At 40.9% G+C, this 25960-nt stretch overlaps 6 protein-coding genes across 6 annotated transcripts; 4 read left to right on the forward strand and 2 right to left on the reverse strand.

Moving 5' to 3' along the window:
- Positions 1 to 311: 311 nt before the first annotated feature.
- EAE98_001335 (uncharacterized protein) lies at positions 312 to 728 on the forward strand (the record flags this gene model as incomplete). The annotated part of the gene is made up of 2 exons (XM_038948954.1): positions 312 to 387; positions 436 to 728. The coding sequence occupies 2 exons, from the start codon at positions 312 to 314 to the stop codon at positions 726 to 728; spliced, it is 369 nt and encodes a 122-aa protein (XP_038815220.1).
- An 851-nt stretch (positions 729 to 1579) lies between these two features.
- EAE98_001336 (uncharacterized protein) lies at positions 1580 to 6609 on the reverse strand (the record flags this gene model as incomplete). The annotated part of the gene is made up of 11 exons (XM_038948955.1): positions 1580 to 1816; positions 1870 to 2244; positions 2292 to 2897; positions 2991 to 4755; positions 4809 to 4958; positions 5015 to 5098; positions 5149 to 5428; positions 5484 to 5491; positions 5557 to 5760; positions 5822 to 6350; positions 6400 to 6609. The coding sequence occupies 11 exons, from the start codon at positions 6607 to 6609 to the stop codon at positions 1594 to 1596; spliced, it is 4434 nt and encodes a 1477-aa protein (XP_038815221.1). The 3' UTR covers positions 1580 to 1593.
- Positions 6610 to 9392: 2783 nt separating this feature from the next.
- EAE98_001337 (uncharacterized protein) lies at positions 9393 to 10379 on the reverse strand (the record flags this gene model as incomplete). The annotated part of the gene is made up of 4 exons (XM_038948956.1): positions 9393 to 9765; positions 9834 to 10191; positions 10243 to 10302; positions 10364 to 10379. 4 exons carry the CDS (start codon positions 10377 to 10379, stop codon positions 9393 to 9395), a joined length of 807 nt encoding a protein of 268 aa, XP_038815222.1.
- Positions 10380 to 10820: 441 nt separating this feature from the next.
- On the forward strand, positions 10821 to 12196 carry EAE98_001338 (uncharacterized protein; the record flags this gene model as incomplete). The annotated part of the gene is made up of 2 exons (XM_038948957.1): positions 10821 to 11816; positions 11999 to 12196. The coding sequence occupies 2 exons, from the start codon at positions 10821 to 10823 to the stop codon at positions 12194 to 12196; spliced, it is 1194 nt and encodes a 397-aa protein (XP_038815223.1).
- A 162-nt stretch (positions 12197 to 12358) lies between these two features.
- On the forward strand, positions 12359 to 15508 carry EAE98_001339 (uncharacterized protein; the record flags this gene model as incomplete). Its single annotated transcript, XM_038948958.1, has 6 exons — positions 12359 to 13523; positions 13583 to 14316; positions 14373 to 14708; positions 14756 to 14971; positions 15027 to 15129; positions 15210 to 15508. 6 exons carry the CDS (start codon positions 12359 to 12361, stop codon positions 15506 to 15508), a joined length of 2853 nt encoding a protein of 950 aa, XP_038815224.1.
- Positions 15509 to 21262: 5754 nt separating this feature from the next.
- EAE98_001340 (uncharacterized protein) lies at positions 21263 to 24262 on the forward strand (the record flags this gene model as incomplete). The annotated part of the gene is made up of 1 exon (XM_038948959.1): positions 21263 to 24262. One exon carries the CDS (start codon positions 21263 to 21265, stop codon positions 24260 to 24262), a length of 3000 nt encoding a protein of 999 aa, XP_038815225.1.
- Between the last annotated feature and the right edge of the window lie 1698 nt (positions 24263 to 25960).

The following is a 25960-nucleotide window of genomic DNA, read 5'->3' on the forward strand; positions in this document are numbered from 1 at the left end:
TTAGTATCTTATGGCAGATGATGGGCACAACATGGTCTGATCGGCTCAATGGAATCTAATGATAACTCATAACTCCATGAGGAAGGTAAAGTTATCTGATCGGCGGAGATGCGTTGACCATGCACTATCTTCAAAGCATGAGCTTGCACAGAGCAATTCGTTCATAGTGAACATGTAAACTTTCAAAAGTATAAAGCAAAGGCATTACCTTGGCCAAAGAGGAAGAACATCCTTCACAATATCACAAATTCTCAATTATTACGAAGCCTTTATCATTACGCACTCAGCTATAACACCCCAAAGACAACACAATGAAGACTGGAACGTTTGTCTTTTCACTTTCCGTGCTTAGCACGTTGACTGCAGCTCTGCCTGCCCCAAAAGCAGGTAAGTTTAAATGCTGTATTATATGGATACAATACTAACAGAGATTAGGTTCTGCCATTGCAGATGGTAACATCAAGAGATTCGTTCCTACCATCATTCCATACAAGGACTATGCCGAGGACGTATCCAGCGACAAGGCCAAAAGATTCGTTCCTACCATCATTCCATACAAGGACTACGCTGAAGACGCATCGAGCGATGAGGCCAAGAGATTTGTTCCTACCATTATCCCATACAAAGATTATGCTGAGGATGTATCCAGCGACAAGGCAAAGAGATTCGTTCCTACCATTATTCCATACAAGGACTACGCTGAAAGTGAAGAGACTCAGAAGGCTTAGATTTGGGGTATTGAGAGCAGGAGTGAAACATGTTGTATCTGTAGTTTGGGAAACAGTAGGGCCTTTATTGAGACTCGTCTCACATAGTCGTAAGAGCAGGTTTTGGAAGCTTTCCCTGCTCTCGTTCTCCTGCCTGAATTTGGGTACGACTTCGAGTCAGATGTATAGTGTTTGAGGATGCATTCACTTCATATCTTGGTTTCTCTCATCTCATACGGCCATGAGTTAGCGTTTTGATAGTGGTTGAGAATGAAAATTATTGTGCTTGCTAGGTACCCTTTGATCTTATCTGGGCGCTGTGTAAATGCATATGAACTGCCGGTATACTAATCAATTATGAGAGTAATCAAAATTGTAATTGTATTAGTGGCTCATCACAACAGGTAGTATTAGATTCGTGTTGTGCTTTCTAAGGGTCTGTGTATTATACATATTATCAGATATCGTTAGAATCGCTTTATAATTTCCCACAAAACACAGCTGTTGCATCGGGTGTCATATGACTGGTAAGGCCTGGGACCTTAGGTTCAGCATCTTAGTGGGACTACTCGTTTTTTTATTAATCGCTATTATAAGAATAAGCGAATGAACTTAAGTCATTTAATCATTTAAGACTACTACACATAGTATACTAAGCGAGAAGATTAACCTCAAAACATATAAGAGTTGCTTCTTTCTTTAAATAGCTAGCTCTTTAGACAGACTATAATATCAACATTTAGAATCTATTATCGTAGGTACTCTATCATCTATATTCTTCTCAAGCAAATAATGATAATGAAGATTCCTCTTTCTTCCTTCATCCTTTTCAAAAAAAGGTGAATAGAAAAGAAAGTCAATACTCAGATGTTCTCCTAAAACCCACTCAGTAATTGAGTTGCTGATCTTCATACAACTTCTTGAACAAAGAAGGTCGTGCAAGCAGATTTGCCGGAGTATCGCACTCCACCAGCTCCCCATCATCAAACAACGCAATACGGTCGAAATCGACGATAGTATTCAAACGATGCGCTACGGCTATGATTGTGCAACCCCCAAATACATCTCTGATGATGTCTTGCATCAAAGTATCGGACTCTTGATCCACACTTCACGTTGTTAGTTTCGTTTTCAGGAACACCTCACTGGTATATGTACTTACTTGCTTGTAGCTTCGTCCATAATCAGAATTTTGGCAGGGCGGACTATCGCGCGAGCGAGACAGAAAAGTTGTTGTTGGCCGTGACTTAGAACCTCGGCGTCCATCTCGCTATCTAGATTGCCAGTGCTCGGTATGATAGACTTCAACGATACCATTTCCAACGCTTTTATCAAAAAACCATCTTCTGATACTCCATGCGGATCAAGATTATCTCTGAGTGTGCCTTTCAAGAAAAAGGGCTCTTGTGGTATAGCACTCAGACATAAGCGTATTTGTTCTCGGGGAAGTCGTGTGATATCGATATTTTCAATGAATATGCTGCCGTGCGAAAGATCAAGCATTCGGAATAAAGTGAGGATCAAGGAGCTTTTGCCACTATTCTTTTGTGAGACCAGCATGGATGTAGGATTTTATTTACATACCTGCCACTCTTTCCACAGATTCCGATTTTCTCCCCTGGTTTGATCGATAGATTTACATGTTTCAATACTGGATTGCGATTTTCGCTACTGGCATAAATTAGTTTGATATGGCTTTCATCATTTGCTGATGTCACAAAGGAGGAGTTAACTGACTTGTACGTGGCACAGACATCTTTGAACTCAACACCACCATGCTGGGGCCAATTCTCACTCGTTTCTATCATGTCTTGAGACGAGGTCTCAGCCTCTGATTCGGTTGTTTCGCTAAATGTTTTGATCCTTGAAACACTACCAATCGAAGTTTCAAGTGTGGTCCAAAGTATAACAATACTCTTTAGAATATTATTAAAGGACATGAGATTGACGAGAGCAAGACCAATATAACTATGTTGAGATCGGGTGACGGTAGCAACACCTACCAAAATTATTACTATGGCCGTAGTCACCAGGTTTAAAACGACTGTCAACCACTGCTGGACCATGAACAGAAGGTATACCGGCCGTTGCGATGTATCGAGAAGTTTTGAATTGAGCTCTCGGTTTGGTACGGTCCAGTTAAAAGCTCTCATTGTCCGGAGTCCACGTAAAGTTTCAAGGAAATGTGTGCTATAATTTTATACGTCAGTGTTTAGGTATTTAATGGAGTACTGAGTGGTAACATCAACGTATCATATGAAATGCCGATTGGGGAAGACTTACTATAGTGGCGACTTTGCGTCTAGTTCCAGAGAACGAAGTTGGCGAGAAGTTTTAAGGTAAAACTTCTGGATATAATAGAGAATTCCAATCAAAAAGGGGTATAAGATAGCCAGATATGGCGATGCAACGACAATGATTATTGCTTGTCCAACCATCATGAATATTAAAACAGCTATATTCATTAACGCGTTGGGAAGCTCTGTATCAATCAGCAAAATGTCTTGTGAGAATCTATTAGTAATAGATCCAGTATCAGTCGCATGAAAGAAATTCAAAGGAGCAGACATTGCTGTCTTAAGAAGCTTGAGATGCAAGTTCTTGCCTGATTTCTTGGCCATTATGTTTAGTCCATGTTGCGCGAGGAACGTGATCGAGAGTAGACCGAGCATCTGGAAGATACTATATACCGTCAAATACATTGTGTTATTCTTGTTTGCTTCAGACCACCAGCTTAGCCAGACAAGTGGAAAGCAGTAGAAAAAGCCAAACGAGGCTGCCAGAAATAAGTATGGGATCATATTGAAGAGCCCAATAGATGTAAAATAATACCAATACACTGAAAGATCAGTGTTGTTGTTCCTTTCAGTAGCAATTTCTGGGATGGTAGTTGTCTGCTCGTTCGATTTGGCGGTAGAACTTGGTGTGGTAGCAGCTTCTGCATTTCCTTCCGAAATATTTTCTACAACCTTCAAATTGGATGCTACCAAGCGCCGAGTATAGCCTTGAGTATTAAGAAGCAAATCAGGACTTCCTTGCTCGATAACAGTTCCAGTAGTTCCAAGAGCAACGATATGATCAGCAAATTGTATGAGATCGACATCGTTTGTAAAAAGAATGACGGTGGTTTGTCTCTGACGTAGCAGGCCTGTAGCTCCGAAGATATTGTTAAAAACGCGTTGTTTGGTTGTGGCATCAAGGCCATTGAAAATATCGTCAAAGATTGTGATACTATTTCTCGAATAGACTGCTCTTGCAATTGAAACTCTTTGTTTCTGACCACCGCTCAATCCCAGACCATTCGCACCGGCCAATGTTTGGTCTCCTAATGGCAAGCTCTTGAGATCTTGGCTCAGTGAAACAGCATCTACGACAGTATTGTACCACAAATCATCAAAAATTGACGATCCAACTATATTTTCTCGTATGGTCGAATTGGTCAAGAATGGAGTTTGATCACAGAGTGCTATCTGGAAAGATGAGAGCTGGATCGTGCCTTCGGAAAATGGAACCTCTCCCAAAATCGCATTGCATAGGGTTGACTTTCCAGATGCCACTGGTCCAATCACCATGGTAAGCTGCGATTTTGGGAATTCGAGGTTTATATGATGAAGGGTGTGGTGATTCTCTGTCCAGCCAAATGCACCTCCTTGGATTTTGATGCCCACTTTGTTGGCTAGTGGCATAATAGGAAGATTTAAAAAATCAGATGGTTTTGTTTCTCGAGAGAGTTTCAGATTCTCTAGTGTGATATCATCGGTGCCTGACACCAAAGTCTCACCCCTTGTTTTGAAGTTGGAGTCGAAATTCTCGCGCTCGTCTACCAACGACTGGCTGTCCAAGAAATTAGATATGCGACCGAAAGATCCAACAGCTGCTGCAAGTTGTGGAATGACTTGAAAGAGCTGTGTCAATGGTTGTGTTTCTAGCAAAAGTGTTGATATAGACGTATAGACTACCGATGTGGCGAACGCTCCGCTATTGTGATTAGCTAAGTTTATGAATATAGCAAAAGTGACGACTGGAGATATCATTTCAGGTAAAAAGGCTAAAAAGTCTGTTAGTTACCATTTAAAAAAAGGATCAAATCGCTATAATCACCAAAGAAAGCTGTAACAACTTCTACTAGTCGAAACGCTTTCGCCGCTTGTAATTCTGTGAGCCTTAGGTCGTGGATTGTTTTAAAAAGTTTTTGCGTCAGTCCCAACATCTTGACTCCTTTTATCGCCGAGAAAGTGGCCGCTGTTGTAGCTAATTGTATGTAAGCTACTGTTCTATATTCTATCAAAAATACGAGTTTAACTAACCAACTCGCTTTTGTATAACAGCCATCCACTCGCATTGTTGGAAGTTTGCTTTGGAACTAAGCCAGATTGAAGCAGTACCACAAGCTACATCAAACTGTCAGTCAAGCCAGTTTTGATGTTGAAGTCGAACCCACCAGCAGCGATGGCCAAAGGAGCAAAGCAAGCAAGGCCGACCTGTGTGTACAAGAGCCAAGTTGCTAATCCAACTTCTATAACATTGGCCCATACTTCATGCATCTGCCTTAATGCATACATAATGCGTTCAGTGTCAGCACTCATTAGGGTCACCGCTGCAGCATTGTCAAAGTCTCCAATGCGCATCTGAGTTGTTTTGTGATATATTGCCGGCACCAGCACGCCTCGTATCATGATCAATGATCGGTATGTCAGACGATAATAGATGGCGGTAGAGAACTATGGAAGAATAAGCATCAAACTCACAAGATTTAGAGGGTGACAGATATCCTACCGTTATTCCTAGATAAACAATACCTTGATATAAATGTTAGCTCATTGCATAAAAGAGAAAAAGAAACCATCACCATATGCTCCGACAAGGCCATAACCTTGGTTTGTAGTCTTCTCGGTGACAGGTTGTTGTAGGTAAGTAGTAAATCGATGTATTAGAAGTGGCTGGCAAAAGTTGAAGCCAATGAGACAGACTCGCGGAATCATAGCAATAATTATTGGCCCAATCAGGGCTTTGAATGTTGCATAAAGAGCGCGATAGCTACCGGCCTTGGCTCCTGTTGCCAAAATGAGATTACAAACATAATGATATGAGGACAAAATGTGATTTCAACGCACCTTTTTCCCAGGCGGTTTGGAATTTAGGCAACAAATCCCCAGTGGAAAGGTCCTCATCCAGTGGATAAAGATCTTCGAGTGCTAAAATGTTCTTTCGTCCCAGAACTAAAAGATCTTTTAACCACCAGAATACAGCCCTGTTGAAAATGCCGCTCCTTTCTTCCGGGCCATGTTTTCTATCATCATAGTACAACAAATGATGCTTTTCCCTGACTTCTAGCAATAGCATACACAACTTTAGAGCCAACGATGCAGTGAAGACTCCTGCAATAGCTGTATCGTTATCAATCAACCAGATAGTCCTGCTCTGAACAGCGTCAAAAACTAGAGTGCATAACAAATACACATTCAATATACTCGACGGGCGAATTGATTTAGTGTGCTCCTGATATGACAATATACAGAGGAATACTACAACTATGTTGTATAGTGCTAATGAAGGAATACTAGTCCGTGTATTTTTGGTATTGCGAATACAATATAGAATAAGAAGGATAATTTGAAGTAGGCCGTATAGAATAATAAAGAGCTATGAATTGTAAGTATTGAGTCTTTATGATGTTGATAATAATTCTCACCAATTTAAAGAATTGTGTACTAGTACCTGACACTCTCCTAGGCTGTGTCCACAAGGAGTAGACTTTTTGTGACGAGATCAGTATGAATATTATGGAAGGCAGTATGGAAAAGAAGCTCTGTTCGAACAGCAGTGTAAAATCAAAGTCTTCCCGACATCCATGAATAATAGGACCAAAACCGTCATCTGTACAAACGCTCGATTGATTCATGATTATCTCGTTCGTTGTATTGTGTCCGTTCTGAAAGATAATAATAACCTGTGAAGTGGGCAGAATTAATATTATATCAGTATACTTATCGACTTTTCATAACATGACGATCACCTCAGATAGTTGATAGCATGAACTCCGATACGCAGCAACTCCGATATGAAGCAACTCCGATATAAAGTAACTTCGATATGCTCGATTTTTCTTTAAAGAAAATAATCCTAATAAATCAATCAGACATTCGATTTCATATTTAAATATACAGATAGAATTAATAAGATTCCTTCGATATAGATAGTTATTAGAATTAATTTTTATTATATAACTTTTAGTTATTAAATTAATAAGAATTCAATTTTAAAATTATTTGAATATTCTTAGATTTAAAGTCTATATAAATTTGTAAAGATATTTAAATATCGGAGTTAGTGCTATTAATCACCCCAGGTAATTGATAGAATTTATCGAGAAGTCAATAAGTTCTATAAGAATCCATCAGGTGATCGTATAATGTGATAATAATCCAACATGTACGTATGATGAAAGTGGCCGGGTATGTACGGGAATAAATTAAGTAGGAGATTGGTGATGTTTACAGGGTAGAGTACAGTACGCACCTGGCCAATCAAAGCGTCAAAGGTTATCGATCAAGTAGAGGCAGCGGGTCAACACTCAAGAGAGCTGCCTACCTAGGTAGGTGAAGTAGATTTGTATTCCAAATTGATATCCGAGTCTTGATATCCGAGTCTTGATATCCGAGTCTTGATATCCGAGTCTTGATATCCGAGTCTTGATATCCGAGTCTTAGAATATTGTAGTGTAAGAACGTAATAAGCTTCCGACTGCCTTCGGATAACAGGGAGAGAATGATATACTGGATAGGGTTAGATCCAGCGTGGACCCACAGCCAATTCAATCGCTCCATACATACTAACATGCCTCAGAATTTCAGCCTTTAACAATTAGAAGCTAATTGCCTCAGATATAGCTACTTACAGATTTCCAGTAATTTCATGTTTGCTTCTTTTCATCTGTTTCAGCAACAATGCTCTCCCACTCTTACCCATTCCATCCCACGTTCGGGTTTTTTATTTGGGGTGCTGAGATACTTGATCTTTGCCCTGCCTTCGTTCCGTTTTTGATAATAAAAGCATTTCGCTCAGTGCGATCGGTAAACGTGGCTACTTGTCGCCCAAGATCCGAATGACGCAGAATCATATATTGTGTTTGAGTTGTGGGATCGAGACATCCATATGCATCTGTTATTCCTCTTTTATCTTCGTTTGACATGTTGACTGCTGCTTGAATGTGGATGGATAGGTGAAATAAATTGTAGTCGTAGCAGGACAAAATGAATCAATAATAATTGTAGCGGAATGAAAAGAGACAATATATTGAATTGAGCATCGTATGACACTTATATCTTGTCACTGAAATCACCGTGTTGTATAACACTATATGACTAAGTACAGCGCTCCCTTGAAGTACTTACTCCTATGATTACAGAACGCTTTTTAATCTTTAATATTAATAAAATCTATTATTTAAATAAACAACTATAGTACTAGCTAACTACTATCAGCCGAAACTCAATTTCACACCAAAAATCGACATTTTGCTATATTTTTAAATATAAGAATCTTTATAAATAATAATTTAAATTTATTTAAACTTTGTTTTTATAAAGTTTATATAATAATAATTAATATTTTTAATGTTTGAAAAGCCTAAGAAATTTCTAATATTAAAATCCATAAAATTGAATTAAAATATTAAAAAAGTTACTTGAATTTCGCTTATCTTATTAATAAATCTAATTATTTTAAAAATACTCTAACTTTTAATTTATATAATAAAATTAATAAAACTCTAAAAAACAATTAATTAAATTTTAATCAAATTTTTATTGAAAATAAACTGATAAATAATAATAAAATATTATATTATATTAATAACAATAAGAAAATTTATGATTATAAATTATAAGTTTTAAAATAAAAATATATTTCGACTAATAGTAGTTAGTACTTGCTGTTGCTATACATCGCTTAATCTTAATTAATATAGTTATTCTTTATAATAGATTCGAAAAATATATAATAGTTATTCTATAATTAATAATTTATAAAGATGTGATTTATTATAATAATTACAAATATATAAAAAAGAACTATTTCTATTAAAAGAAACTCTAAGATTATAATATCTTCAGACCAGGAATTTGATATATCTAATGTCAGGAAGCGAGCACCTAAAAGGGTTTATATAGTAGATCTATTATTTCGAACGTATTCAAAATACTTTATACTTTTGTAGATTAGTAGTAAAGTAGATCAACCCTAACATATGTTATAATGATTTCAAAAATTAATTTTTCATTATTATAATTAGGGCATAATGTCTATTTTTGATGTGATTTTCGAGACCGACGAATAGCTGTACGCGGTTACTGTACGTTCCTCTAAATCTTATCGAACTTTTTAGCTATATATGAGTAGATCAAACGAGAAAGAACATATAGTTTGCTTTGTTTAAAAAAAGATAGAATTCCTAGATAGGTTAAAGACTTAAGCAAAACTGAAAACATGATTTATATTATAAGCTAAAAATGACGTTAGTAATCACAATTTCACACATATCCAACCTCGACCCTCAATCTCTTTTCCCTCGCTATTTATCATTTACTCATCGTATCCAGCTCACATTCTGGATTTTCTTCCACACCATAAATCATATATATGTGTGTCTATTGCAATCAGAGTCCCGGTTCCAAACCAACCTCGTCAACCGAATGTCTCCGCCAACACTTTGATACTCATTATCATAATTAGGAGTCCAAAGGTCGTAAGAAACAAGAAAAATACACTGCCCCATGCCAAAGCCATCGCAGCTGGACCGACAACAGTTCTGATTGTTCCATAGGAGAGGCTGCGTACCATTGATGCTCCCGTTGCACTAGAGATATGCTGCCAGAATGCTGACACAAAGCTGAGAAACGAGGCTAAAGCAACGAGAATCAATGCCCAATTCGACAACCGCCTTGAGGGAAATGGCCTCACTTCAATTTCCATACCGGCTGAATCCTCTTCATCATGCCACCCTGGGAACGTGAAAAGAATAATAAAACACACAAGTATGAGTGGAATCGAGGAAATCCTGCCATGGAAGAAAATTATGTCAATTAGAAGATTGAAAGATGTACAATTGGTGCCATGAAGACTAACCATAATCCACTAAACAAAGACTGTTTCTGGAATTCTTTCGCAATCCATATCACGTTCAAAGGATCCACATCAAAAGATCCAGATTCTCTGACAAACTTCGCCAGCGATGTAGCACTTTTGGCGCATACCCAAATGCCTGAAGGGTCTCTCAGGCAGAACCCCAAAAAGCCAACGCGAACCTCCACTGCGGTTGAAGCGTTCAAACCTCCTCGACTCACAAGGTCAAAAAACATAGTTGAAACATTTTGGTTGATTTTCGACGAGTCATTGTGAGAGGGTGACAGTTGATCTATGTAGGATAGGGAAAGGAGGTAGACGTTAGATAGCGGGGCACTGGTGCAACCAGCCATGAGAAGAGCTAACGTCAATTAGGATTATGTCAATATAAAGAGAGTGATAAATGTTTTACATATCAATATAATAGAGCACGCAATGAAGAACATTAGTACATGGTGGAATCCGATGAAAGCTGTCAATGTCAGTCAGTCAGTACATAGTCGGCGTACGGTTGGTGTGAGTACAGTACTTACGAACTTTTCCAAGCATAGGCATACGCATGTTGGCTCTTTATCTAAACAATCTCTTCCTAACACGAATAAATATATAAATAAATGTTTTGTGTCTTTCATGGGTGGGTGACTGCAATTTCTGAGGTTAACACAGCCGGCACCGTGGCAGAATCATACCCATGGATCCATGGACATGAATGAGGCTGAAATTTGGCTTGAATCTACCATGCTACCAGCATTAAAATTCGTGAAAACCCTAGCCTCTCACTGGCGAGCTGGAAATTTAGGCTAAATGTCACAGCCCAACCAACGGAGGACATTATGTAGCATCTCGAATGCATGCATACAACAAATACAAGATGTTAGGCGCCACTCATTGGGAGCACTTTACGGATACATTTTGATCCTTTGCCATTCACGAAACGCACTCCTTCATAGAACTCAAAACTCCTGTTATTAGGACCTTAAATCTCAAGCAATGTCATCAGCCGAGGTGATCCGTTCCACAATCATGGAAGAAGGATATAAAGAGTATGAATCTAGTCAGAATGTTGATGGCAAAGACCAGACGCCCCTTGAAAATAGTCAGTCTCAAGGAGGACGCCATGCCCACCCCGAGCCCACCAACTTAGTGGAGCTCGTTCGCCATGGTGATTTAGATGCCGTGAGACGATTGTGCCAAACAGGTGTCGACTTGAATATGCGAACCTCTAACGGTCAAACCGCACTTCATATATCAAATCAGAACAAGGATCAGGTTATGATGCAGCTCCTTCTTGAGAGTGGTATCGATACGGAAGCGGCTGACCAAGATGGCAATAAAGCTTTGTATCTGGCCTCAGAATCCGGAATGCTTGATTCTGTCAAGCTTTTGCTGCAATTTGGCGCCAACTATGATTCCTACAATGATATGACTTGTCACACGGCATTTTATCAAGCGATCGAAACCCGTCGTTTTGTAGTGGCTCAGAATCTCCTTGATGTCGGGACAGATATAGATGCAGTAGATGCCGATGGGGAGACTCCTCTGTTCAGCGCAGTTCGCAGTGGAGATGAAGAAGCTGTGAGTTTCTTGCTGCGCAACGGAGCGAGTAAGAAGATTCGAGACGAAGAAGGTCGACTATATCTGGCGGAGGACTATGCCAGTGAAGGAACTCAGATGATGGATTTGCTACAGTCGGATCCTATGATTCAAGGCCCGTCTGTTATTAATCCCAAATCGAACCCTAAATCACCCTTCGTTATATCTTCTCTTCCAGTGGACCAGACCGATAAGATAAATGCTTGCAATGGGTTCGAATGTACCATCGTCGATTTCTTTGTGGGGCAAACGGAACAGAGGATTCAGAAAACAGTCTCGATCTACGAGTTACTTTATGGTAAGGGCCCAAAGGCCATCATGAACGCAGCAAAAGGCACAAAATTGGAAGGAAAGAAAAGAAGTTTTAGATGGTATCATTTGCCTGCAAATAATGTAAGTTGCTACATTATTTTAAAGATTCATACTGTAATTGATTTATATTCTAATCAGTTCCTAGATCGAATGGGTTGAAGTACGGATCCCAATCTCTTTTTTCATCTTGTCGACGGCAATCACCGTATACGAATTGTCGTATGCTAGTTCAAATTGAGAAAATAACTAATTACTGACACTAGATTCTCACAAGTCGGCATTTTCAAGAACAAGGTTCTAAGGGGATTATGTTGGATGAAGATGCCAAATTCAAGCTTTCTTTAACTAACTCTCAAGGACAGCAATATCGAGCAACGACAGCTCATTCTTCGTTTATGAGACCGAAGTGCAGAACTGTTGAGGTACAATGTAAAGTTTCCGTGCTTAATTACTTCCGTTGACCAAGATTCGATAGATAGATTTGAGTGGATCCTATGAGACAGACAGTTCGAAGCAAACAATGCTTTTTGTGAGTTACATATCATATCACTCTGCGGGAGACTAGACTAATTATTTAACATATTCCATTCTTACATTTCGAAACTTACCATGGTTATCGAAAAATGGCTAGCTTTATGGAAGACGAACGAGCCCGGAATTTACGCGAGAAGCTGCCTAGCAGGAATACGAAAGCTAGGAGATCTTCGAAATCCGGAAAAAAACTTCATGTGAATGTGACATCTATCGAGAAGCGGCGGCCGTCCCCACCTCCGCCAAGCGTAGAGAACAAAGCGTTTAAAGAGAGTAGTGCTTCATCTGACTTAGGCACTCAAGGAGCTTCTGGTTCATTCAAACGAATTTTTGGTACTACCGCGAGCATGTTTCGTGACATGAGCAGCATATTAAGGAATATGACACAGCGAAAGGATAACCCAGATGTGACATCGTCACCGACTAATTCCGAAGACCTTGAGAAGGGAGACGTGCGGACTGAAAAGAACAAGCCCACAGAGATCAAGAATGATGTAGAAGCGCCAAACGGAATAGATCATGAGATAAACGTACTACGGGAAGGGCTCAAAGAAATTAAAGCCGAGGCCGTCCAGAATGTTGATAAAGCAAGCGATAAAGTTCCAGTGACACTAGACGAAATGAAATCTGCACCAGAGCACACAGAAAATTTTGTTTCTGTTAATGAAGGAGTAGGGATACCCGAGGCCAAAGATGAAATCGATATCTCAAATAAATGCGCACAAGGCTCTTTACTCCCAATTCTTCAAGCCAATAACAGGCAAGCTCAGAATTCCGTCACAGTATCTCAACCTGTTTTACCATCGACTTTAGACACAATTCAAGAAGAGCAAAGTGCAGAAACTAAGCTCCCTATCTTCCTAGGTTCTAATAAAGTGAGTTCAGGACGCCAGTTAATGCAGGTTGGCAAACCTACTGGTTCAGACGAGAAGGAGATTGCCGAAACATCAAATGCACACTCAGAAACAGGACTATCTATTAAAGAACAATTCGCTTCTAGAGCTTCAGCCGAAGAACGCCGTATACCATTGAGCAAGATTGATGAGGCTCTTGTGAAGGCATATTTACTTCCATATAATCCAGGAGAAGCACCTCTTCAGATCAGACGAACATTGGATCAGTACTTCTATTCTCATCTTGTAAATACGTCACAGAGAGATAGTGATCAGGTAGTGTATCGTTACATGCGAGACAAAACTTCTTATGATCCTAAGATGTTCATGGTAGATCAACTTTGGCTCTGGGTTATCAGCGATGGTATGCGCTTATACTTCTCCTCCATGTGGAACCGGCTGTTAACCTTAAGAACTCTTTAGAAACAGTCATAAGTTGTTGTCCCCAACGGTGGGATATTTGGAGCACCAGCGATTCCACTCAGCCTGTACTTGTACCAACGCCGCTGCCATCATCAACATTACCACCGCATCCGCCGCCAAATCTTCATACACAAATAGAAGAAAAAGATGCTTTGAGACAGCCATCTGTATCTTCCTCACCTTTATTTGAGATACTTCCCGTCCGTCTTGAGCCCCTTTCTAAGCCACCTGAGCTCGCACTAAACCCCACAGAGGCAACTCAGTCCGGCTTAAAGGCTTTCCACATCTCCAAAGGCCAAGAACGTCTCAACGCAAGCAACAAGATGACTGATTCAAGGCCACTTGAAAGATCCACACCTAACCAAAAAAGGTTTGAGCCCAAGGGCGGGGTATTGGGATGGTTATCAGGGGCACCGAAAAAAAGCAGCAAAATGCCTCGGGCAAAATCCCGACGTGATCAGTCTAGAAATACTGATGATCAGCATGTCACTTTCGATAGTCCAGATTCATCGACTGCCGAAAAACGAAAACGCTTGGCAGTTCTACGCCAGGACCCTCTGAATGTCCACCAGAAAGTACTTAAGTACCTGCAAAGCTCGACACGACCTCCCATAGTCTCACCCTACGATGTAGCCAACCTTGTGGTTGACATGTGTGTAAATCTTTTCGATCAATATCAAGTACCAGAAGAGTTTCAATTCTTCGATTTCTTCGAACGATCCATCGGCGTTGTGGTGGGTGAAGTCATCTAACTCTCAGCTTGCGCAGTAATGCTTACAACTAGCGACAGATTGATAAGGAGGCTCAATGCTTTCGCAATTTCTCGGACGGACTTGCCCGTGCAGAACCGGGCCTCAACTCTGGAAATACGGAATCCGATGGACTGTTCAATATTACAGAAGAAGTTCAGTTATTGGTTGAGATTCGAGATATTCGTGATGAATTGGCAATTCTTCAAATGATATTAAGTGACCAATTGAATCCAGTCGAAGAATTTAGCCAGATTATAGCCCAACGCAGATCGCAGTCCAATTCGATGAAAGACAGAACCTCGGATATGATGATAAAGAACTATTTGTATCGGATTGAAAAGATGGAAAGATTGGCTGATAAGACATATCTATCTGTAAATATATCCCAACATGAATCATTTCCTTAAACTAATCATATTAGCTCAATCACCTTCTCGATTTGAAACAAAAACAAGCCAACGTCTCGGAAGCGCTATCATCTCGCAAGCAGATGGAGAGCTCAACCATCCAGGCTGCAGCTGCAAATAAACTCGCTGAGACCAGTTTAAAACAGACGTATATCGCCACTGAGCAGGCCTTCGAGAGTGTTCGGCAAGGAAGGACTGTTCTTGTATTCACAGTGGTCACGATTATTTTCGTAAGATAGTAATCCTTTTTCCTAGGAAACAATAGAGATTTGCTCATGTGTTTAGCTTCCCCTATCGTTTATGGCAGCATTCTTCGCCATTAATATTGACGTATTCCCATTCAATGATGACGGGAAGCTACCACTGGATTATGTACTGAAGTACATGCGTAAGAAGTTTCACTTCTACCTCCATCTATCCTTCGTTTCCCACACCGTCTATACCAACTAACTCTATCCTCTACCATAGTAAGCATATCTGGCGCTATGTCTATCCCGTTTATTCTGATAGCACTAAACCAAGACCGAATCGCAGCTGCATTAAAGGCCAACCGAAGAGGTTCACTGAGGATATGTTTCTTAGTTTTACTTGTGATCATCTTGCTCTCGGTGATTTGGACGACGGGACTAGCAGAAGGTATCAAGGCAGCAGTGACGGCATTTTTTGTGCTTACTGTTGTTGTGGGGTCAATATTGTACTTGTATCCCACGCTGGCAAAGTCATTTATCGATATCAGTGAGAGTGGGAGTGAAGCCTCTAGCTCATAGGCTCCTGGATGGCTACCTAGGTACACAAAGTTGTGTTGGATGTGTAGATTTTCTTATTTGATTGGCTGAGTGTTCTAAGAGAAGCTGTGATGGATCTTTTGATGTCTATGCATGGGAGAACCGACATATAGGTACGGCGTAAGCAATTGTGTACTTCTGCACACATTCGGGTGGGTATACAGACACACGGTTTTGAGTAACATACAAAAGCGAACTGAAGTTGGATCAACATGGAAGAGGTTGAGGATGGAAAATGGCAGCTAGTTTTTAAATATCTGCGGGATTGTATACGAAAGGGCAGTTTCATAAGTAAATTTTGTTCGTCAAAGGCATACATATGAGCGCTTGCAGTGAATCAATGTTAGTGATTGATCGTTTAATGCCGAGATCTTGACTTTACTGCGCATGGGGGGTGATGTGGGAAGGTTGTACCATAGGAGAAATCGGAGGTGATCACTACAACGAGAGAGGCGGGAAGGAATGGTGCTTTTGATGATTTTGGCTAGTGAAGAATGGCAATACGTATAGGGAAGTCTTGCGGATGAGGTGGTGAGGATTGTTATAGATGGAGTTGATTAAGCCGATACTAGAATTAAGTGATACATTTGAGGGCAATAAGACCGAGATGGATTAATGATTCAATGGCGGTAGATGTTGTGGGGAGATGAGAAGTCAATTGCTAGAATAGTAAGTCAAAAAGTGAAGCCGTAGGGATTGGAAAGGCGGAACTGGAAGGATAAGACATAGAAGGCTCAACTCTTTGTGTAGGTAGGCTAGGTAAGTTGAAAGTCGATGCTTGACTGTCCGTGGCTAGGATACTGAAGAAGGTACCTTTGCCCGGACTTGTGGAGGGGGGATGAGAAGCGACGAGGAAAGTTCATAGAGATGTGATGTTCTGGGACTGCGAATTAATCTTCAAATGAACTTCATTGACCTTGCTCAATCAACCAAGTATATCTTTCTTCTCAACGGCCGAATCTTGAAGACTCCCGACGTCGCACTAGTTTGCTAGTTTGGCCGATATAAACCCCCATTTTAGATTTATTGTACCCACGAAGAATTGACTATCATTCGACAACAATAATATTATGAAAGACGGTACCGACTGAAGCTTCGTAGTCAGAACGATCTTCTACATCATTACCAGATGAAACCTCTCAGAATGTTCTCAAAACTGATGGCACTAGATTATAGTCTCGCCCCTAGATATCTCCATATAGATCAACCTACGCGATGAATAATCAACGAAAACGCACTTAAGCCCCCAAAATACTTAGTACATCCGGCATACAGGTACAGACAACTAAGTAGATCTTCAAAAAAAAGTTTGCAATTGCCAAATATCAACTAAGATATCACATAAGCATACCAAGACCCAATTAAAATCTCACCATTTCTCCATCCATCTTACCTCATCCAATGAGATTATACTAATCATCATAATGTATTTTCAAGACAAATCATGTCAGGTTCCTGGTTTGAGGGATGACTCAAGTGCTTATTATGTACAATCCTAGTACCGTAATTCTGGGAATCGGAGCCGGACGAATTCATTCCCCCATTGGTATTTATGTAAGATACCGCAATTGATTCATGGACGTATCTGGAATAAGCCTGAAATTCCACGTGGAAATGCGAGACATATTTATTAAGAAAAAAGTAGCACCAACTATGGTGGAGTAGTTGGACTCTCTTTGATTTGTAGAGCTAGAATTAGTTCAGCCCTGACCGTGACGTGGGGCGATGGATTTTCATCACCAACAAGTTGGGATCGGAACCGCTAGCCCGGTTGTAAACTTCGTACTCGAGACGCTCGGTAAGTCTACAGTCAGAAATGAAGATCCAAACTAAAATGATAAGTTTCTAAATCGGCGTTCAATTGTTTTTAGCTATTCGAAAAATCAAGAACGACTGATGAAGAGATAAAGGCGCGGATCATTTCGCCCTACCGTAATGTGGTATTTCATGTTAATACGAGGATATAACTTCCAACTATAATAACAAATGCAATGCTAGTATGTTGGCTGGAAACGATGATTTAAATACATAGAATATTGTCTTGAATGAGCACTGCCGAACTCTGGCCGCCTAAGCTACAATTATGCGAAATAATAGCGAGGAGTACATAAAGACCTCTTGTTGGTCATATTAAACAACGATATTTGCGTGGTATTAATAATAGATGACATCTCTGTGAAGCCACTTGTAACAAGAGACAACATGAAAGTTGTAGCCGGCCAAGTCTAAAACAAAACAGTATGTCTGGGAATGACAACGTGTGGGTACAGAAAGCAGATGCGTGTAAGATTCTGGTCCAGCATTAAACTCTCCCAAATTTACTACTGTGTAGAGAGGAAGCAGAGATAAGCGTTTTATGTTGTTGGATTGCCGTTGCCAAGAAATCCCATGATACAAATACAAAGACACGCTGATTGAGGGGAGAAACAATATGGCACTTCACTTTTGCTCCGAGGAGATAGTTATCTTTACACTTCCTAGCGCTGGAACTCCAAGATTGAGAGAGAATCCGGAATGTCATGCTTTTGAATCCTCCAAGATGAAGCTAGAAGGTTCATTATTGTTAAGGCCTGGATTCCCATAGAGGCTTGCTAGACGCTTATGTCGGCATTTTGTGAGCAGAAACGGTTGCAGATATGGATTGATTGGATGAGTCCTTAAAGCTCGTATCTAATTGTTTGAGACACACGTGGATACTCTACGGGCAATATACCGTAAGGTAATGGATTCGAAATCCAAGAGATCATAGTCAAAATAGCCTTGCAGGATTGATCGCAAGGCGGAGGGACAGGTGCGACTGCACCGTTTTGATATGAATGAGATTATCAAGGGCCGTTTTACGATGAAATTGTGCAACCGTAAGAGATGCTGTGTAATGAATTTCATATAGAAGGATTGACAATTTAATTGGGTCGTGATAATGACGAATGGTTGACGAAACCCTTGATGCTACTGGCTTGTTTAATGATTGTGTTAACTCTTTAAAAGGAGTAATTGAATTGTGTCGTCTCTTGGGCAAGTATATTTTTTTTGGCATGGCATTGCGGAAAGATACTATGGTAGTATTCTGTGCCTCTGGATAAAGGCAGATAGCAAGTCCTTGGGCAAATCAGTACTTTGATCTTGCCGGAGTTATTAATGAGATGGAGAACGCCGGGTAAGCAAATCCATTACACATACACTCGCGGGGTAATCCTGCATACAAAATTATTCCATTTTGTTTCAGCTGGTTGATTTTGTCTTAGGCCGAAATAATTTTCAATGGATTTTCTACATTTTCCAAGTTCTACTTGAACCGATTGTGTTCAATACTACCTTCCCAAACTTGAGGCTTAGCTCATCAAGGTAATATCGAGGGGAATGTGCCAACGGGGGTTGATACCTTGATCGTAACCACGGCTTGAGAAGGATTTGATCTCCAAGTAACAATCCAAATGCACATTGCGCAGGACAAAGGAAGACGTAAATTAGAACCCGTACATTTCCTGTGTGTCCTGTGTCCCGTGTAGGTATGGTAGGCAACTAACCAATGGGCTAGGATTTGCCATGTGTGAAGAAAGAAAGAATAATCTAAATATACTTCAGTGGGTTCCAAGGTTGACTTATCTAGATTAAGTAATCAGAGAAAACAGCAATGATGTGGCGCAGACTCAATAGTTGCTGGAATGAGAATGGTACATGGTACGGATGGTCATGCATAAGTCAGACTCATCAGCCAACCACAATCGTACATCTTAGCTAAATATGAAAGCTGCAGGACCAGCAGGTACATTGATATCATGTACATGATGTATGAACTCGGCATATACCTACTGACATGGCTGTATACGACGGAGTGTATGTTTTATTGTTTGTCCTTTGGTCTGGCCTTTTCGTTTGTGATGTTTATAGATTTATGTCGTCTATTTACGGTGCTGCCTTAGCTTTAGTCCTACCAATTGTTTCTTCGCATTCCTTGGATTTTTGAATTGCAGCATGTTGAGTTGCATCTTTGTTGACATATTAGTTCATCTAACAGGTCTAGGGTCACAAAGTTCCACTTTGTGAGCTTGGTGATGTGATCACCGAAAGGTAGGAGCCTAGAAAGAGAAATCAGTCCTGTTCGTATTGATTGTCGTCCTGGAGAGTATCAAAGAGCCTGGGCTGTGATTGTGGTGGGTGTGGTGTGGGTGTGGTGAGGGTGCGGTTGTGGTTGCAACAGTTTGTTAGTGTTGCTATTCTGTTGCTTGCACTCGCAGCCGCCCGGGACGGGGACTTTTGGGAAAAAAGCGCCACTATCACGTGCACCACATGTACATTTGTATCTTACGCTAGCCTATTTGCGTAACAATCACCTAGGCAATAGGTAATGTCAATTCATTCTTGGTATTGAATTTCATTGGACAATTCTATTTACTCAGTCAATATGAAGAATACCTAGATAGGTTGTCATCGTCGTCGTTGTCGCCGCCGCCTTTCCCATAAAAAAGGAATGTGGCGATAGAGTAGAAAGATACAATCCAGCAAACTCTTCCCTTTCTCTTCAGTCGTATAAGTCCGAATCGGGCATACCAATACAAAAGGGACTGCAATTAGAATAAGTGAGGACTGAAATGGGTAGAGCGAACTCGTCACACATTGGAATTATCCACTCTTAATTTATTTCAACTGCCGCTAAGTTACCAGTGCACACCGCGCACAGCACTACCACGTTTTTCTCCACTACATGCTGATACCGATTGCACATCTCATTTGGAAACCTTGGATATCGAAATTTGTTTCTTTGCTACCTAATATCTCTTCATCGATTCCGTTCTTCTTGTCAGTATCAACATCAACATCAACTCCGGCGATGAAGATTTGGTGGAAGTCTCCGAATCCCCGAATGCCGGAGCGAACAAACTCCTTTTGAACACAACTTCACGCAGCTTCTTGCATTTTTGTACAGATTCCTTACCTCCTTCAGACCATGAACCATCCCATTCTCTATGCAAACTACTAGTCAATGTCATCCTTGCTAGATAAGCATCTTCAAATATTGTACACAATCACGTCACTAGCATCTAAATTTAGCGCAGTACCTCAGTCACGAACATGTTTATGCGCTTATCCGTCGTTGTGGGAGTCTTTGGAGTTCTCGGGGACGACCCTTGCCGCTGCTGTGAAATTCCAAATCCCCGCAATCAAGTTCAGTAAGTGGATGTCTCTTTGAGATTTGCCACAAGGAAGTCCACTCCACTCTTCCTTCTGTTGCATGAATCGAAGGTATAGCCTATCACTTATTTGTTATGAAAGCTGTTGGTATTTTGCGTTTGACATGGGCGGCGCTTGTCACTCAAAGGAATCTGGCCTTTAGAATCCAGTACCACGAGGTCGGTGTGGATGTGCTATCCGGCATGCATATTGTTGATCTGTTAACCACGCGAGTTTTGTGACATATCGTCAAGCGGTGCACTAGCAGGCTATCTTTAATATATTCTTTGAGCTAGATCTTTAACTCTAAAGATGAGCCCCAATGCTACAAGTGGATGCGAAATCCATTCCCATCAGATGTTTGTAGATATACCTTAGGTATCCGAGTGTATCCCTTGCTAAAGTGTTGTGCCAATGTCGTACAGATGATTGCGCTGTGTATCAAGTTGTATTGTGCATCATCTCGAAACCGGAAATCCACCCGAATTTGTTCAATTGATATACACGGCGGACTAACATTCGAATTTTGTTTCTGTTCTACTCCCCATTGAACACTCTGCGACTATGCCACTTCAAAAGTCAGGATCGCGTCCCAAGCAGATGATCTTTCATCGAGAGAGTAACAGTGCTGATGGATTTTTCGAATACGATCGTAATACCAGCAATAGGCAACCAGAAAGCCTTTTCTGGATATCAGAAAATCCAAAATCCGACAAACTTGCGGTTAGAAGGAATACAGCTATTATGGTACGAAAACCTCCTGAGATCCGGATCGATTCCAGCCAAACGGCACAGTCACCATTAAGTCCTTTACATTTCGATTGGGGTTTTAACGATAACTCGGCGAGCGGAAGTATGGATAAAAGTGTGAATGAAAGTGTGGGTGGCCAAGGGAATAAGAGTACACCGAACCTAACAAAGGTAGAATCGACACCAATTGAGGATGATGTTGGTTCTTTGTCTCCAACTATATCCAAGTCCAAAAGTTGTGTTTCATTGAGAAGTGCGACTCGTACCTTGCAACCAAGTCCGATTAATGACAATAATCAGCATCATAATCGTCAGCCCCGCTATCATTATTTCCCCCAAACCCTGGCGCCCCCAAAATTGGACTCAGGTGATGCACCATTAGCAACACAAGCGCAGACTTGCAGCAACACCGGCATGGTATTTTCAGAAAAAGAAATTCCGCAGCAGGCACAAGCAAATTCTAACTTGAGGTTACATTCTTATAAAAGAGAGGCGCAAGCTACCTCGTCAGATAAGCTTATGGAAGGGGAAGGGAAAGAGGAAGGATCAAATATTAATCTCTTCCATAATCCAACTACTTCATCGTTGTTAAATCATCTTATTAACGAGAAAGGAAATCCAACTCCTACCATTACTAGTATCCCTAGTATTCCCAAAACTCCTACTGCCACCAAAAAATTAATCCGATCAACCAAGTCATACGATAGATTTATTCTCAGATCAAAGGAAAAATCTTTCTTTCATTTTCATTCTCATCCAAGTAATTCTCAGCAACAACAAGATCAACAACAGCAACCACAGTCCAGTCATAATAAGAAATCGATATCAACGTCTGCTTCATGTTCGAATCTACAAAAGATGGTCGAATTTACCGATAACGTCGAACAATTAATTCGCGAAACGGATGAAGCATTCCAAGCAGTTGGATTTGCTTTAGGTGATGCAAAAGCTGCCACTCGAGGATTTCAGCCATTCGAAAATAGCAAAGCAGCCAGGATAACCGGTATGAGTGTTAATGATATGAACAATATGAATATCAAGAATATCAACAATACCATCGTTACCCGCCAAAACCGATCGACCTACTCGAGTAAACCTCTCGCACGGACCAATTCAATCTCGAAGCGCAATCAAATGCAGAATTCCAACTTTTTGAAAGAACGTCCATCTTCAACCAGTCTCTCGGGAAAATCCCCCGTGCCAAAATCTTCATTCAATACAAAAGCAAAGAAGTCGATTTCTCCTAAACAAAAGAAAAGTACTACTTCGGATAAGGCTTCGAGGAAGAGTTTACCGCATCCGCATTCAAGTGCAAGATGGAACTTGGGAGATGTCACAGCCAGTATGGCTGATGTTTTCAAAGGAAAATTCACCAGACTGGAAGCCGATGAAATGTTGACTCCGGATAGATTACAGCAGCTAGAGGAAAAGGCGGAAAAGGCAAAGTTAGATAATGAACGAAAAGCTTCATTGGAAAATGCTCAAAATGAAGCCGCTCGCAATGTCGACACAGTCAAAGATGCGGATGGGATTACTTCAGCGGGACATTCACGGAAAATAGATGCGGATAAGAAGCTTGATACGAACAACATATCGTCGGATAGCCCAAATAATGTATCACCGACCGAACCCTTTCATTTGGAACATTTATTACCTCGCATCAACAATGACAAGGACAAAATATCCAATTCAACCCGAATTCTTGGTTCTTCTTCACCACTACCATTTACATCGTCAGATATATCCGAATCTTTGGAAAATGACCACCAAAGAGGTCGAAGAGCATTATCCGATGTGTCAAATCCCGATTATGCCGAAATCGATGCTATCGAACAAGCATTCGAAGATCTCAACTTCCCCTCTCCACCCCGCGATTCTCCACATTCTCCACCTAGACTCCCACGAAGTCGTTCCAACACAGGAATGACAAGTCTCCTACCCACCATTCCCGAAATCTCTCCCCTGAACATCTTAGCCCCACGAACCCCTCAACGATCCTTCTCGCAAGATTCGGAATATTCCCAAGACTCAAGTACATCCTCTGTAGACTACATTCAATTACCCTCCACACCATATACCCTCACATCCCCACTTTTCCGCCACGGTCCCATTCGTCTCGAACATGTCTATCATCGCTCTAATCGCGATTCTCTCTCTGCGCCCGAGTTTGAAGAAGCACTCGATTGGACCGCATTCCAGATGGCAATTTCAGGCACAATGGACGATGGTACATTAGGCGCTAGCGAAGAAAGCATCTGGGAAGCAGATGAAGCGGAAGTTGATAGTATTTTCGATTGGTGGAGCGGATTCGGATATCCTGGAATCGGTCGTTTAGTCAAAGAAGCACCTGTTTCACGACGCAAGAGAGGAAAGTCCCTCGCGACTCCCGATGCGGAAAAGAGTCCTCGGAAAAACAAAGATGGAAGGGATAATCGCGCGACGACTATCGGACTTGGACTGGGCTTTGGTACTCCTAGTGAAAGCAGTAGTGGCAGACCTAGAACCCCAGAATATCAAGGCGGGCTGTGGGTAGAAACGACCCGGGATAGTGCGCCACAAGTAGTGGAGTCCATATCTGGACCTACCTTAGCAGCTAGGAGAGATGTGGCACTCAAAGTGAATGTTCCAGAGCCGAAAATTGATGATGATGATAATGATTCGCTACCACCTTCGCCGATTAACTTGGTTAAAATTAAGGATGAATATATTCCCATGGGATACAACTTGGGACATGATTTGGGGGATTTTTTGAACTGGGAAACGTATCATGTGCAGAGTCTTTTTGGAGAGGACGAGGGAAGAAATTATATGTAATTCCTGGAGGGTTCAAGAGAAGGAGAGAAGAGCGTCATGGAAGTGGATTTAATGGCTGAATGTTTAACGGCCTTGGAGTTATAATTTTGGATACGGAAATGGAAATGGAACACGGAAACGAAATCCATGGAATTGGGATTGGGAATATATATTGTGCAATGCATATATGGCTTATGAGAAACGGACGGAAATGGACATGAGAAAGGAACTTCATGTGGAAATGGATAAAGAATATCTAGTAATCTTGAGATAGTACATTAATATCAAAACCAGCATATCTTATATACGTTTTAAGAGAAATTATTTTATTGAGTGTTTAGATGTTTGAGAGGAGGTGGTGCATTTCATGATTTTGTGGAAATAATGGAAGAGTGAAAGTACACTTTACTTGAGGTAAAGCAAGAGACTCCCCGGTCGTGTATTCGCGTGAGATATCGACAGATGGGTACCGAAGCATGATAGCTCTGTTATAGACAGAAATCGGGTTTGGTCGTCCCGCCTTCTGAACGTGTCTTGGAAGTTAATAGATCTTTGAAATATCTGGGTGTATTCTTCGGTTCCCAAAATATGTGGCGATGTAGGTATGGTTTGAGGAGGATGGAGGTGCATGTAGAGGGAATAAGGATGTGGATGAAATGTTTCCTTCTCTTTAGCTCTCGATATTTTCCTGGTTTCGTGGAAACTTCTTAATTGCTCGATACTACCTCCCTTTTCACTCTTCTTTTGCGATACCTCGATGGCTTCCGCCGATCATCCTCCTCTTCTTTAGGTTGGATGTATGGACGAGTAGGTTTGGATTTCAAATGGGCAGATAAACAGAGCTTGAAACTGTTAAGAAGTTCATCGGATATGGGTAACCAAATGGTATAGCTTTTATTATACGTCTTTTTATCCAGGCATCTATCTGATGATTCGACTCGAGAATTAACGATAGGAAACTACCCACGGGACAACAACGCATCTCTCCTGTATTTGAACCATCCCTTATGAATGAGGAGACTGATGATAAATTTCAATATAAACACATATTATCTGAAGCTTTGAACGATCAATCGAAAAGACATCCCATTCAAATGAAAGTTTTCAGTATATCTTGTCCTCCCTCTCCTACTGGGTGAGTGTCTGGAAGATGATAATTGCAAACTACTTGGCCAGTGTTTTAAGCTGACGATTCAGGAATTCCAACTTCAACTCGCACAGTCGGATATTCGCACCTGATGCTTGGATACATCAAGTGTTCCAAAGAGTAGATTGCATATAATAATAACGATCAACGAATCCAAATAAAGACAACCATTTGATGATAATTTGGGTGTATGTCACGTGTCCATCACAAAAGCAGATGCGTTAATGCAAACGGAATCAACATCAACCCAATTTTGTACTCTTCTAAAGAGAACGACACGAACAATTCTTCCATGCCCAGGCGAGCATAACAAATTGCATAATTAAAAACTTTCCGCCGAATTCGGCGGAAAGAAAAGAGTGAAAAAATCAGATAATAATGGCCCAACAATTGGATCTGACTCGCGGGTAGAAAAACGATGATTTGCCGCATGGCAGAACTCTCCGAAGCGGGGCAGTGTATGTACCGATGCATTGAATGTACGAAGTACCTACGAGCCTACCTACGAAGTGCTACCTGGAAATCTGTTCGGAGAACGGACATGTCTCTGATCTTGAATGCATCTCGGACTT

Source organism: Botrytis deweyae (genome assembly GCF_014898535.1).
Source record: "Botrytis deweyae strain B1 chromosome Unknown BDEW_002, whole genome shotgun sequence".
In the NCBI taxonomy this organism is placed as follows: Eukaryota; Fungi; Ascomycota; class Leotiomycetes; order Helotiales; family Sclerotiniaceae; genus Botrytis; species Botrytis deweyae.